Consider the following 14,687-nt stretch of genomic DNA (forward strand, 5'->3'; position numbering starts at 1 on the left):
ACCAAGTACATCTGAACCCGGCTCAAAGCAGAAACCTCAAAGTGTCAGAACCAGTGGTGTAGCGTGGGAGGTGGGGTGGGGCACAGGGGTCGTTCTCCCTGGTGCAAAATTGTTAAGGGTGCAAAATTTCAACCCTGGTACTGCCTCAATACAGTTGCGTGCTTCCGTTGCTGGGCTCCATTGAACCAGAAAGTGACCTCTCCAGAGAACAAAACGGCTTTTCTTATCTCTTACATCCTGCTAATTTTGCCATTAATTTTAATTATTTTCCCCGAAAAGCTGCTGCAACAGTACAATACAGTTCATTGCCAAGAAAGCCTGAATTCCATTAAACTTCCCCAGAATGCATTAATGTGCAGTAAAAATGCTGTCTGGTGCTTTCGTTGCTGTTACCCGTTACCCAGGTTTACACAACACAGTAATGAAGTCGATGTAATAATTCCCCCGTTAGGAGAAACTCTCAGCTGTTTGCCGAGGATGTTCTCTTGTCAAAGTGTATTCTCTGATGAACTGAATTCTCAAGTTGAGACTGAACTCTGCTTACCAATTTAAACTGCCATTCCCTAATCTGTTTACAATTTCCTCCTCCTCACACTTCTCTCTCAGGTCTGAAGAAGAGAGGTCTTGGGCCTATCCTCTGAAAACTAAAGAACAAGCATGGCGATCTTTGTCTTCTCTAGATTAGCCATCTTAGAACTCGAAACCTTTCCTATCCAAGTTATGTACTTCCTGTATAAAACAACTTCATCACTTTCTTACTCTAAAAGGATCTTTGAGTGCACGATTGCAACAGGTAAAGGCTACCCTCTAGCAAAATTCACAAGCCGCACTCTGCATACCAAAGTTTCAACAGGTTTCTTCCTACCTTTCGATTTCCTTTCATAGAAACTTCTGCCGCGATGTGGGGCAGTGTCTGTGTACAGACTTTCGAGATCTTCTTGCCACGTGTCTGGGTTAAAGTGCTTGAGGAGTTCCTCCACGGTGTCAAATCCAGCAACGGTTTGATCCAGAGCTTCTGCCGTAAGAGTAGCGTCGGTCACTGACGGAGAGTGATAGGAAACGCCCTAAGAGTGACATACAGTGCGGTGTACTTTGAAAAACGCAGGTAGAAAGTGACAAACATCTCAAATAAAACTTTTCCCCAGATCTGGTTCATAGAATGTATTCATACAGGGGTAATATTATGCATTGCAAAAAACAAGGGCTGCATCCTCAATATATGTATGTTTTTTTGTGTGTAAATGCAAACACATATACAGTGGTACCTCGGGTTACATACGCTTCAGGTTACATACGCTTCAGGTTACAGACTCGGCTAACCCAGAAATAGTACCTTGGGTTAAGAACTTTGCTTCAGGATGAGAACAAAAATCACACGGCGGCGGCGCAGCAGCAGCAGGAGGCCCCATTAGCTAAAGTGGTACTTCAGATTAAGAACAGTTTCAGGTTAAGAACGGACCTCCGGAATGAATTAAGTACTTAACTCGAGGTACCACTGTAGATACAAGCAAATTCTATCTACTATCTATCTATCATCTATCTATCATCTATCTATCTATCTATCTATCTATCTATCTATCTATATCATCTATCTATCTATCTAATCTATCTATCTATCTATCTATCTATCTATCTATCTATCATCTATCTATCTATCTATCTATCATCTATGTATGTATGTATGTATGTATGTATGTATGTATCTATCTATCATCTATCTATCATCTATCATCTATCATTATGCTGCTGGAGGAGACTCTTGAGAGTCCCCATGGACTGCAAGAAGATCAAACCTATCCATTCTTAAGGAAATCAGCCCTGAGTGCTCACTGGAAGGACAGATCCTGAAGCTGAGGCTCCAATACTTGGCCACCTCATGAGAAGAGAAGACTCCCTGGAAAAGACTCTGATGCTGGGAAAGATTGAGGGCACAAGGAGAAGGGGACAACAGAGGACGAGATGGCTGGACAGTGTTCTCGAAGCTACTAATATGAGTTTGACCAAGCTGCGGGAGGCAGTGGAAGACAGGAGTGTCTGGCGTGCTCTGGTCCATGGGGTCACGAAGAGTCAGACACGACTAAATGACTAAACAACAACAAATCTATCATCTATCATCACCTGTCTATCATCTATCCATCTATCTATGGTTGGCATCCGTCTGTTTCGGGAGACAATGGAGGAGTGCACCTTTGGGGGTGAAGTCAAACCATTGGAGTTACAGAGACCAATGGAGGAGAGACATGTTTTGTTGCAGCCAGGGCAGATGAAGGCACCCGGTTGTGCTGCTGCAGATGTACCATGGCATTTCTTCTTTCTGAACTCCTCCCAACAGTCACTACTTTTCTGATCACTGCTATGGATACCATGACCTGACTATCTGTTTCTAGGCATATATAAGATCATGGTTAACCAGCTGACTATGTTTGCATGTGTTATTTAAGTAGTGCCATTGGTGTGTGCATGGCACTTTACAAAGTAAAAGGGGATAGGTCCCTGCCCAACATTTGACAACAACATTTGACCAGAGATAAAGGGCAGGAAATGGACACTGGGGTAAACAGAAGATTACTTTGACTATTTCAACTGCACACAGTTAGGTCTGGTTATAGTGGGGTGTGGGAATTAAAGGGTTGTACCAAAGTCCTCATGAAAAAAATGAGTTTTGAAGAGGGATTTGAAGTAAGCGAGAGAGATCTCCAGGGTTTCAGACGGGGACTGAAGTAGGGTTGACGGGGGATTGAACCTGAGACCTTCTGCTTGCAAAGCAGATGCTCAGCAACTGAGCCATGGCCCTATCATACAGTGCTGCTTTCCTTTTATATAAAACTTTTACCTTTGAAAGGATAGATCCCCCCCATTTCAATTAAAAAGGTAAAGAGACCCCTGACCATTAGGTCCAGTCGTGACTGACTCTGGGGTTGCAGCGCTCATCTCGCTTTATTGGCCAAGGGAGCCGGCATACAGCTTCCAGGTCATGTGGCCAGCATGACTAAGCCGCTTCTGGCGAACCACAGCAGCGCATGGAAACGCCATTTACCTTCCCGCCGGAGCGGTACCTATTTATATATTTGCACTTTGACGTGCTTTCGAGCTGCTAGGTTGGCAGGAGCAGGGACTGAGCAACGGGAGCTCCCCCTGTCGCAGGGATTCGAACCGCCGACCTTCTGATCGGCAAGTCCTAGGCTCTGGGGTTTAACCCACAGCGCCACCCGCGTCCCTCCCATTTCAATTACTATGCAGCAAAATGAAAGCTCAGCTCTCCTGAAGGAGAAGGACAAGTCAAGGGAACAATCACAGACCCTAAGATAACCTGCTGGCCCCGGCAGATGCATAGGAAAAAGCAAATGAATAAGTGGCAGCCTAACAAACTTGAGCTTGTTCTGCAAAGAGGGAATTACCAGTTTCAGGAGAAAAAGCTTTTTGCCAAGAGTATTGTGACTCGAGCGTTGCATCCAGAGAAGAAGACAAAGGAGAACTGTTTTAATGGGACAAGGTTAAGACTTGCCAGGCTATTGACCTCACTGTTGCTATTCAGCAACTTTCAATAGGTTGCTCCTCTGTAGCAAACATTGGCAGCTCCCTTCTAATGAGTGCCAAGCCATTGTGTGATGTTCTTATTCTCCAGAGAGATAACAACTAATTCAGATGAACTTGCACATGTCCATTGGTATGTATCTAGCAAAGAGATTCAGCCAAGTTTTAAAAGCGTACAGAAAACCACCCAGAGATGCATATGTTTCTGCATAGGTAAATAGCTTGCTGTTTTGTTTTGTTGTTAATTAATGCATATATAAATTTAGCTAAATAAAATCAGTTATTCAGATTTTCCAATGTGTCCTTATGTGGTGGTGGTGCATGAGGGAGAGAAAATGAAAACATGATCATTCCATGGACTTCCATGTTCAGGGGACACATGCAAAAAAAATTATGGGTGGGGGGAATCTGAATTCAATTCTTTCTCTAACATGCACATTGCACATTTCACATTTTACTTACCAAGACGGGGCTTGTGACCGATTCCCAGTTGGTTTCAGCTGCAGCAGGCTGGAGATCATCCTGAAGATCAAACAGAAAAATTAAGGATGGGGAGGGGCAGGTATTAGAGTCACAACATTTTTGTACATGTCTTTTTATAAAAATATATATACAAAGGATGAACTATATGGTTGCTGGGCCTTTCAATTAGTAACACAAGACTTTGCTCCATTCTTTTCCAATTCTGAAAGCATTGGGTTGCATCTAATACAATGCAAACTAAAGTCACACAGTGGTATAATTGTTCCACTTGTGAAATGTTTTGCACCAGCAGAACGTTGCTGCATGAGAAAACGCATAGGCAGGTTGCTGGTTAACTTCTTTGCACAGCAGAGCGTGCAACCTGTTGCACAACCAGTTTCCACTAGTGCAACTGCTGCATAGGAGTCCTCTGTTGTTTAGCATTAAAAGTCACTTGTCTGCTAGCACAAGAGCCCTTGCTCTTTGTGGACAAATATTGGGTTATACCTCGGAGAAATTCTTTGTAAACAAAAATGTCTTCAGTAGGTGCCTAATTTAACTTATATGCTTATTTAACTTAGATGCAGAATTCATCATGCGAAAGGCTGGGCTGGATGAATCCCTAGCCGGAATTAAGATTGCCAGAAGAACTATCAACAACCTCAGATATGCAGATGACACAACCTTGATGGCAGAAAGTGAGGAGGAATTAAAGAAGCTTTTATTGAGGGTGAAAGAGGAGAGTGCAAAATATGGTCTGAAGCTCAACATCAAAAAAACGAAGATCATGGCCACTGGTCCCATCACCTCCTGGCAAATAGAAGGGGAAGAAATGGAGGCAGTGAGGGATTTTACTTTCTTGGGCTCCATGATCACTGCAGATGGTGACAGCAGCCACGAATTTAAAAGACGCCTGCTTCTTGGGAGAAAAGCAATGACAAACCTAGACAGCATCTTAAAAAGTAGAAACATCACCTTGCCAACAAAGGTCCGTATAGTAAAAGCTATGGTTTTTCCAGTAGTGTTGTATGGAAGTGAGAGCTGGACTATAAAGAAGGCTGATCGCCGAAGAATTGATGCTTTTGAATTATGATGCTGGAGGAGACTCTTGAGAGTCCCATGGACTGCAAGAAGATCAAAAATCTCCATTCTTAAGGAAATCAGCCCTGAGTGCTCACTGGAAGGACAGATCCTGAAGCTGAGGCTCCATTACTTTGGCTACCTCATGAGAAGAGAAGACTCCCTGGAAAAGACCCTGATGTTGGGAAAGATGGAGGGCACAAGGAGAGGGGGGCGACAGAGGAAGAGATGGTTGGACAGTGTTGTCGAAGCTACCAGCATGAGTTTGACTAAACTGCGGGAGGCAGTGAAAGACAGGAGTGCCTGGCGTGCTCTGGTCCATGGGGTCATGAAGAGTCAGACACGACTAAACGACTAAACAACAACAACAGGTGCCTAAACATCATGAAGCACCTTTTTTATTTCAGCTGGTAATTTTCACTGTCAGTCTTCCTGCCTCCCATTCCCAAAGGGACTTAGCCACCACTGCATTTAAATATATGTTGTTGGTTTTTTAATTGAATTTTACGATTTAATATTCAACCACATGACACAATATAACATTTATCATATAACCCCCCCCCCCATGACTTCCATCAACTTCCCCTTCTGGTTCTTAAAATATTTACTCCTTCTGCTTAATTGTTGTCTTATTTTTATGATCTTACATCTAAATGCTCTTATTTTCTTATCAATTTTACACCAAATTTTCTTTCATAGTTACCTCTTACACTCAATTACATTTCATATTATTGTTTCTTAACCTTTGAACTTGTTTTCTTAGTTGTAAATGTTTAATCAAACCCTGCTAGTGAGTCCATTTCTTCACAGTATTTCTGTATGTAGAACATAAAGGGTTCCCAGTCTTTTTTAAAAGCTTCATTGTCATTGTTTCTGATTCTTCCTGTAAGGTAAATGTAAAGGGACTCCTGACTGTTGAGTCCAGTCATGAACAACTCTGGGGTTGCGGTGCTCATCTTGCTTTACAGGCCGAGGGAGCCGGCGTTTGTCCACAGACAGTTCTCCAGGTCATGAAGCCAGCATGACTAAGACACTTCTGGTGCAATGGAACACCAACAGCAGAGCAGCACACAGAAACACTGTTTAGCTTCCCACCAGAGTGGTACCTATTTATCTACTTGCACTTTTGGTGTGCTTTCAAACTGCTAGATTGGCAGGAGCTGGGACCAAGCAACAGGAGGTCACCCCATTGCGGGGATTCGAACTGCCAACCTTTTGATCGGGAAGCCCAAAGGCTCAGTGGTTTAGACCACAGCGCCACCTGCATCCCTGATTCATCCTGTAAGTTTCACCATTTCTGCATATTCCATAAGTTTGGCTTGCCATTCTTTTTTCATTGATATCTTGTCGTCTTTCCATTTTTGGGCTAGGAGAGGCAGCTAAATGTATATTTTTAAACACATTTCAACCACAAAACTCATTTCTGAATGCATATTCTCTCAGCATAGCCTTTTCTAAAAGGATCCACTCTCAAAATGCATATATTATTAAATAACATAGAATAGCATCAGAACACCCTGAAAACAGAACAGCTAGTGGATAACTAAATTCCAGTTAGCTGGAGGTTGGGAATCAGGTCACTTCATTTTGGAATCCAATCAAATTCCTCACCGATCCCTATAAGAAACCATCTTCTGGAATGGAGGAAAATGCGAAAAGTAGTTTACAGAATGGCACGAGGGGACCTGTGGCTCAGGTGTAACCTTTGAAAATCAATGAGTTCTTCTCCCTCTCAAGACACAATGCCTGAGCTGAGCCTTAAATAACCAGGAGCCACAGAGAAAGAGAGAGGATGTGTGGCTGCCTGCCACAATACATCTCTAGCTATAATTCCATTATTGGTGATGACTATGTTAATAACAGGGCACAATGATGTAGTGGGTGCCTCCTGATCCATTCTGACATAGTCACTTGTTATAATAGGAGAGAGAGTATGATAGTCCAAACTCTGTCAAAGAAACATGAAGGTTTTCAGCTGTAATTACAGTCAAGGTCAGTCTGAGCCTGGTTTGTCTATTTATGAAAAGTGAAAGGTGCAAAATGGCTTTAAGTAGCAAGCGAGTTTGGTCTGCACCTCTCTGGTTCCTTGCTATTATGTTAGCAGGAGAAGGATGTCCAAATGCGTGGCTTGGGGACAATTCGAACTATGGGAAGCCAGCGTAATTTATGATGGCTTAAATTAAGATGGCATAATGTACACCACAGGGACGCGGGTGGCGCTGTGGGTAAAAGCCTCAGTGCCTAGGACTTGCCGATCGAAAGGTCGGCGGTTCGAATCCCCGCGGCGGGGTGCGCTCCCGTCGCTTGGTCCCAGCGCCTGCCAACCTAGCAGTTCAAAAGCACCCCCGGGTGCAAGTAGATAAATAGGGACCGCTTACTAGCGGGAAGGTAAATGGCGTTCCGTGTGCTGCGCTGGCTTGCCAGATGCAGCTTGTCACGCTGGCCACGTGACCCGGAAGTGTCTGCGGACAGCGCTGGCTCCCGGCCTCTAGAGTGAGATGAGCGCACAACCCTAGAGTCTGTCAAGACTGGCCCGTACGGGCAGGGGTACCTTTACCTTTTTAATGTACACCACATCCAAACTTATTCAGGAACAGAGCTGCTGCTGCCCGAGACTGGCAGAGGGAAAGCAAGCTTTTCAAAATGGAGTTTACTTAAGTCACTGCTTATACTGGTGGAAGTTCCACCTGGTTGCCGGGTCACGTGACTGATCTGAACAGAGGGAGTACTCTGTGAGTACCCCTGCTTGTCCCTGCCACTGCTCCAGAATATCTCTTTTTCAGGACTTAAGACAACCAGGGGCAGAGGAAGGGGGTGCGGTGGGGGTGGGCCGCCCTGGTGTCACCACTGAGGGGGGTGACAAAATGCCGGGTGGCACTCACCGCGGGGCCTGCAGTGCACCCGAGCCACACGTCACTCCAGGGAGTGACGTGATGGTTTGGGTGCCCGCAGGCTCCGGGCTGCCCCAAATGGTCCGCCTGCCACCTCCCCCTCAGCTGTAGGGCGGCTGAGTGGGAGGAGGCAGGCAGACTCCTCAGAGGCCTCGCGGAGTGTCCTGCCCCGGCTCACCCAGCCCCACGGGCGGCTGGCCCCACCCCCCGTGGGCAGCTGGCCCTGCTCCTGGGCGCAGGGCACACACGCCGCCCCAGGCTCCCAATCAGCTTGCTCCGCTGCTGAAGGCAACATAAGATCTGCTGGTCTCAGCTGAGCCCTAGCTGAGCCATGATGAGAGAGTTGTGCCAGGGTATCTCTGGCTCAGTCAGAAGGTGTGGCTTGCACCTGCATAGCCCAGCCGCACCAGCAATTCATAGAATTGTAGAGTTGGATGGGGCTGTCAGGAGCTTTTCCTACTCTCGAGTAGGACCCTGGTAGAGACACATGCCCAACTGGCATGATCTCTCCCTCCCGGTAGTTCATTCGGGCGATTCAAAAGCTTTCTTCAGCCCAAACATCACAGCGACCGATGCCAACAGACATTGGCACACTCAGGGATCCGCAGAGTCGCCAAAGCTTTGCATGACAGACCTCAGCAACTCAGCATTTTGGCTAATCTACTTTATTTACATATAAAACACACATGGAGCACTCCAACATGGTTCCCTCTCTCTCTAGCATCAGACAGCAAAGAGAAAGAACAAAGGACAGTCCCACTTCACGTAACACAATAACACAAACATCCTGTCTCCGTCACTTCCCACTCTGTGGAGTCAAAACATACACTGTCATGTGACAGACAACAATCCCATGACTGCAATCACAGAGCAGGAATTCTAACAGGGGTCACAAGGGTCAACTAGCCCAACTCCCTGCAATGCAGGAATCTTTTGGTGATCGAACCCATGACCCATGATCCTGAGATTCAGAGTCTCGTGCTTTACTGAGCCAGAGACCTATTGGATCCTTATTTAGCCAGGTAGATCTTGGGCTTGGATTGCTTCCTTATTTATGAAACTGTGCAGTGGGTAAACAGGGAAGAATTATTAACTTTCCTTTAAAAGAAAAATAAAAGGGAGTAGTTAGCATCTACTGTAATGGGTATGTTTCAAGTTTAAGACAGGTAGGGTCACAGAGAAGGATGGGGGAGAAACCTGATTCTGTTTGCATTTAAAGGCGAACCTACTAAATCTGCACTTTCTGAAATGATGCATGAAGCAAAACTCAGCCACCCTTTTCAATTCACATTTACCCAATTTTTTTAAGTGCAGCTTTTCAACCAAACAATGCTTGGAAATGTGAGGGTAAATGGTGCATGAAAATGAACTTAATCATGAAAAGAACACACAAAATGTGTTGTATTGAGGGGAAAGTGCTCACAAAAACATATGCATTAGTCAAAAACCGAATGAAAAGTGTTGATTAGGACATAGCTGCACTAAAATGTTGATGAATTTCCTTAAGTTCTTAAAAAATAAAAAATAACACAAAATGCTATAGAAATGTGGAGAACTCAATTCATGACTGCAAAAATAGGGAACTTAGAGAACAGAAACTGATGGAGCCTTCCATCCCTATTCTTAGGTGACTGGTAGGGGAAGTTTCCCCAATCTTAAATTCAGTTCTTCACATTAGCTTGCATTTATTTTAATTTTAAAAACTGACTTTCTCCTAAGATACACATTTTGAATGCAATTTTGACTCTTTTACACATTTTTGTAAAGCTAATTCCCCCAACGATATGCATTTTTTTGCATCTTATTCTTTTACTAACATATGCAGTCTTAGGCAGACTTTACCCTACTACATGCGTATTTTTGTACACATTGCCTGTGTAATGGGCTCCATGGCAAAATTCAGAGGAGCGCGAATTTCATAGGATGGCTATGTTTTGGTCCACAAATTGTAAATTACTTAAGTTTTAAATGTGAACTAAATTGCATCCCTCCCCATATGCACAGAAGGTGTAGCTCTGCCCTTTGATTCACCCTTTCCCCTTGGCTCTGAGAATTGCACCTTATTCCCAGTGCAAAATCCAGTGCCCTTGGGAGGGCTTTGGTGAACTTCTGCCATGCTGACTGGCAGATTTCAGCATGAGCCTTGTTGGTAATACAAGAAAATCCCTTGAGTGAAATTGCAAAAAAAAAAAAAGAAAGAAAGAAAGAAAGGAAAAGAAAACAAAACAAAACAAAAAAGGGAGAGACTAGTGGATGCTTCAGTAGTCTCTCCTGACGACAGCAGAGCAGAAAAACAGCCCTTCAGAATTTACAGGAGGTTGATAACTAAAGGGTGGGTGAAGCAATGTGGTCATTCCCACATCCTTCCTCCCTTGACATTGAGGGGTGACATTTTGAAGCTGATCTGTAAATAAGGGCTGTGCATGCTCTGTTGTGGTTGTTTAAAGGGGGGAAGTGTTTCTCAAGCAATATAACATGACCTTCCCAGTAGTCTGCTAACAATGGGGATTGGGATAGAGAAGTGTTTACCCCGAGAGTTAAATTTATTTCTGTATTACATAGCAATGCGTTGTAGTCACCTAAGTCTTACTCAGAGTAGACCCAATGAAATCAATGAACCTGAGCTTGTTCTTGGGAGAAGGGCAATGACAGGCCTAGATAGCATCTTGAGAAGTAGAGACGTCACCTTGACAACAAAGGTCCGTATAGTTAAAGCCATGGTTTTCCCAGTAGTGACGTACGGAAGTGAGAGCTGGACCATAAAGAAGGCTGATCGCCGAAGAATTGATGCTTTTGAATTATGGTGCTGGAGAAGACTCTTGAGAGTCCCATGGACTGCAAGAAGATCAAACGCATCCATTCTTAAGGAAATCAGCCCTGAGTGCTCACTGGAAGGACAGATCCTGAAGCTGAGGCTCCAGTACTTTGGCCACCTCATGAGAAGAGAAGACTCCCTGGAGAAGACACTGATGCTGGGAAAGATGGAGGGCACAAGGAGAAGGGGGCGACAGAGGACGAGATGGTTGGATAGTGTTTTCGAGGTTACCAGCATGAGTTTGACCAAACTGCAGGAGGTAGTGGAGGACAGAGGTGCCTGGCGTGCTCTGGTCCATGGGGTCACGAAGAGTCGGACACGACTAAACGACTAAACAACAACAACAAAGCTTGTCATGCCCATTAACTTCAATGTATCTAGTCTGTGTAGGACAAGCATTGAATACCACCTGCAGTTTTTACAAATACAAAGCATTCCTCATGTTGCCCCGGATATTGTTGAAGCTGGTTAAATCCTATGTGGCAGGACATCTTTTTCTTCTCCTGGAAAAAATGTGCATGTATTTTTTACAGCGCAATCCTACATGCATTTACTCAGAAGTAGTCCCCACTGACTTGAGTAGAGCTGAAGCTGTTGATTTTGACTTCCCTTCGTTTTTTAATTTTTCCTATTGTAAGTTCAGATCTCTATATTTCCACGCCAGCTGGCAATTTTAGTCCTTGTGAAAATTCATTGGCATTTAAATGTGATTTTCTCATAATATAAACATTTGTATGCAATTCTGTCCAGTATACACATATTTGCAAAGCAATTTCCCCCAATATTACACAATTCTTTGTTGTTGTTGTTTGCTAATATATGCTTTTAAATTTACACCTACCCTAGTACAAACTTGGTTTGTATATTGTTTCAGAAAGTGTGCGTTGAACAAGTTTGCTTTTAGAAGCAAGATGAATTACCGTATTTTTTGCTCTATAAGACTCACTTTTCCCTCCTAAAAAGTATGGGGAAATGTGTGTGTGTCTTATGGAGCGAATGCAGGCTGCACAGCTATCCCAGAAGCCAGAACAGCAAGAGGGATCGCTGCTTTCGCTGCGCAGCGATCCCTCTTGCTGTTCTGGCTTCTGGGATTCAGAATATTTTTTGTCTTGTTTTCCTCCTCCAAAAACTAGGTGTGTCTTGTGGTCTGGTGTGTCTTATAGAGCTAAGAATACAGTAAATTGCTCCCCTACCTCTATGCAGGGCTGTCCCCAGGCCACACCCCCTTTTCAGCCACATCTTCTCTCCCTATATCATGACCCCCTACTTTGCACTCTCCTTGAGTGTCCCTGAATGCTGATAGATGATTTTTGCTTGCCTGGGTGTGAGTGTGTCTAGAAATTAGCCTATTCTACGAAGGCTAAATTAACATTTGTTGCTCCTCCTATGTTTGCTTCTGGCCTCACTCACCACCAGCATGTGACTCTAGGAGGTTTGCCCAGCAAGAAGTTCCTCACCCTGGCCTAGTTATTTTACTGCACCTTTGATACAAATATCAAAAGAGATGAATATTCGAAGCGTGTTCCACAAATGACTGGATGAGGATATTGGATATGTGCTCCCTATAGGGACAGTGTTTTTGCCTATGCTTGGAAGGGATCGTGCCTGTGATTACTTGCTGCAAAGTTCCCTTTGTCTTATTGATCTTATATGATGGTTCATCGACATTTTAAAAGCTCCATCTCTGTGGGCCCCACTTAATATTGCAGGAAACTTATGACAGAAATGTTGATAATATTTTACAGATGCAGCAAAGGGCTAAGCAATTGACTCCCTTCCTGGAAAACGATGCATCTTTTAAGGGGTGGTTGGGTACATATACTTTCAAATGAAAACATAAAAGCAAGAACTGTCTGTAGACTTCCTAAAAATTTAACAACAATGGCAAATAACAAGAGATGCCCCCTCCTCAAGTCTCTGAAGTTTAGAAGGATGATCTTCTGCCAAGTTTCTTTGCTTACTGACGGGCTCGAAAGATGCTGGTTTTCTGTAAACAGTAAGAAATAATACTGCCTATTTGGATTGTGTTCAGCTGACTTCAGCCAGATGGTTAGAAGAGGTGTGTGGAAGTGTGTGTTTTTATGTGTGTCTGTGTGTGAAAGAGTGGCATCTCCTTATTCCAATTTAATTTGCAACATCTGTGTCTTGCTTTTTGTTTTTGTGTTGCAAAGAGATATTTAAATGAAAGAAATGATTGTTATTCATTTTACAAGATACCGTTCTAGTTAACTGCAGATGCTGATATCTGGTGAATTCTTTTTTAATAAATTTTAAAATTAATTTTACAAATAAAAAAATACAAACACACATCGATAAAGTAACACTATATGTGGAGATTCTCTGAATCTTGTGAGTCCCCCCCTCCATCCTGTCCATGGAGTCTTGTTTTAAAACATCTACACCTGCATACAGTGGTACCTCAGGTTAAGTACTTAATTGGTTCCGGAGGTCCGTTCTTAACCTGAAACTGTTCTGAACCTGAAGCACCACTTTAGCTAATGGGGCCTCCCGCTACTGCTGTGCTGCTGGAGCACAATTTCTGTTCTCATCCTTCAGCAAAGTTCTTAACCCGAGGTACTATTTCTGGGTTAGCAGAGTCTGTAACCTGAAGCGCCTGTAACCTGAAGCATATGTAACCCGAGGTACCACTGTATTAGTTTGTACTCCAGTTATTACATCCAACCATATCATCCATAATATTTTTTACACTACAAGTGAGTCAAAATCCTACTCTTGTTTCCATCTGCTTACAGTAGTCTCCAAAATAACTTGTAAATTTCCCCCCATTCTTTTATAAAGTAATCTGAAGTCAGGTATCATGGTGAATTCAACTAGGGATGCTATTTCAGAGTTCAAGAGCAGGAAACAAAGACATCTTTACCATGGGGAAAATATTTGGTGAGTGTTAAAATGCCTGATCTTGGCTTTGTTCTAAGTCAAACTGCCAGATTACACCCTTGCTGCTAGCAATATTTTAAAGTGCAGTTATTGTGATTATTTTATTTATTAATGTATTTATTTCTACATTTATATCCCACCTTACCTCCAAGGAGCTCAAAGTAGCATACATCATTTTCCATTTGTGACCTTGAATGAACATGCAATTTGAGGCAATTTCCATTCTCCTTTCCGTTTTTGATGGAACTCTTCCTACCTGTGAAGGACCTTCCCTCCGTTTCAACCTTGCTTTTGACCAAAATATATTATCACACTTTCCTTCCGCGTTAAGGATGGAAGTGCCATGTAAGCCTCTATAAATGAAGAATAGACACCTGTGTGGTTGCTGGCTTATGTGCACTGTTGGGTTGGCTGCGTGGAAAAAACACTTTCCCTGGCTTTAATCTCTTTTTGAATGCACCAGGCAAATGTACCTGAACCAGCACCACGATGGCCCTTGCAAGCTCCAGGAGCTGTAGTTAAAATGAGAAAGCAGACCATTTTACTTCCTCATATTTGTGAAGGAGATAAATCACCCACAAGAGGAATAGACTGATTATCCACTGTCCTATTGTCCTTGGCTTGAAGGCATTTCTTCCTTGGTCAGCCTCAAATAAAAAAGGTTTCACCTAGGGGATGATTTACATGTCCTGGCTAGATGGTTATCAGTCTACCATCGTTTAATAATAGGGTTGGGTGAGAAATCCAATTCAGTTTGCATTTAAAGGCGAACCCACACAATTCACACTTAACAAAACATTACCCAGACCAAAACACAGCTATTCTGCAAAATTCAAATCTCTTTGAATTTTGCAATGCAGTTCTCCAGCTGAGTAACATATATAAAAAAAGGATATAGTGCAGCATAAAATGTATATAAAATAGTGTTGCTGCTTTTTATTAGGAGAAAAATGTATAAGTATATTGTGAGAAATTCACAGTAAAATGCTATCAATACAGACTGAATC

The 14,687-nt window shown here is 43.3% G+C and overlaps 1 protein-coding gene across 1 annotated transcript in view; it reads right to left on the reverse strand.

Annotated features, from left to right (window-relative positions):
- The window catches only part of PDGFD (platelet derived growth factor D), a 150,323-nt gene that overhangs the window by 22,366 nt on the left and 113,270 nt on the right, over window positions 1-14,687 (reverse strand). Inside the window, exons 4-5 of the mRNA XM_053385714.1 lie at window positions 3,997-4,056; window positions 866-1,064 (exon numbers count right to left, since the gene is read on the reverse strand). Of these exons, the coding sequence (XP_053241689.1) occupies window positions 866-1,064; window positions 3,997-4,056 (259 nt within the window). The remainder of the gene's footprint in view (window positions 1-865; window positions 1,065-3,996; window positions 4,057-14,687) is intronic.

The sequence above is a fragment of the Podarcis raffonei genome, chromosome 4 (genome assembly GCF_027172205.1).
Source record: "Podarcis raffonei isolate rPodRaf1 chromosome 4, rPodRaf1.pri, whole genome shotgun sequence".
Taxonomy (NCBI): Eukaryota; Metazoa; Chordata; class Lepidosauria; order Squamata; family Lacertidae; genus Podarcis; species Podarcis raffonei.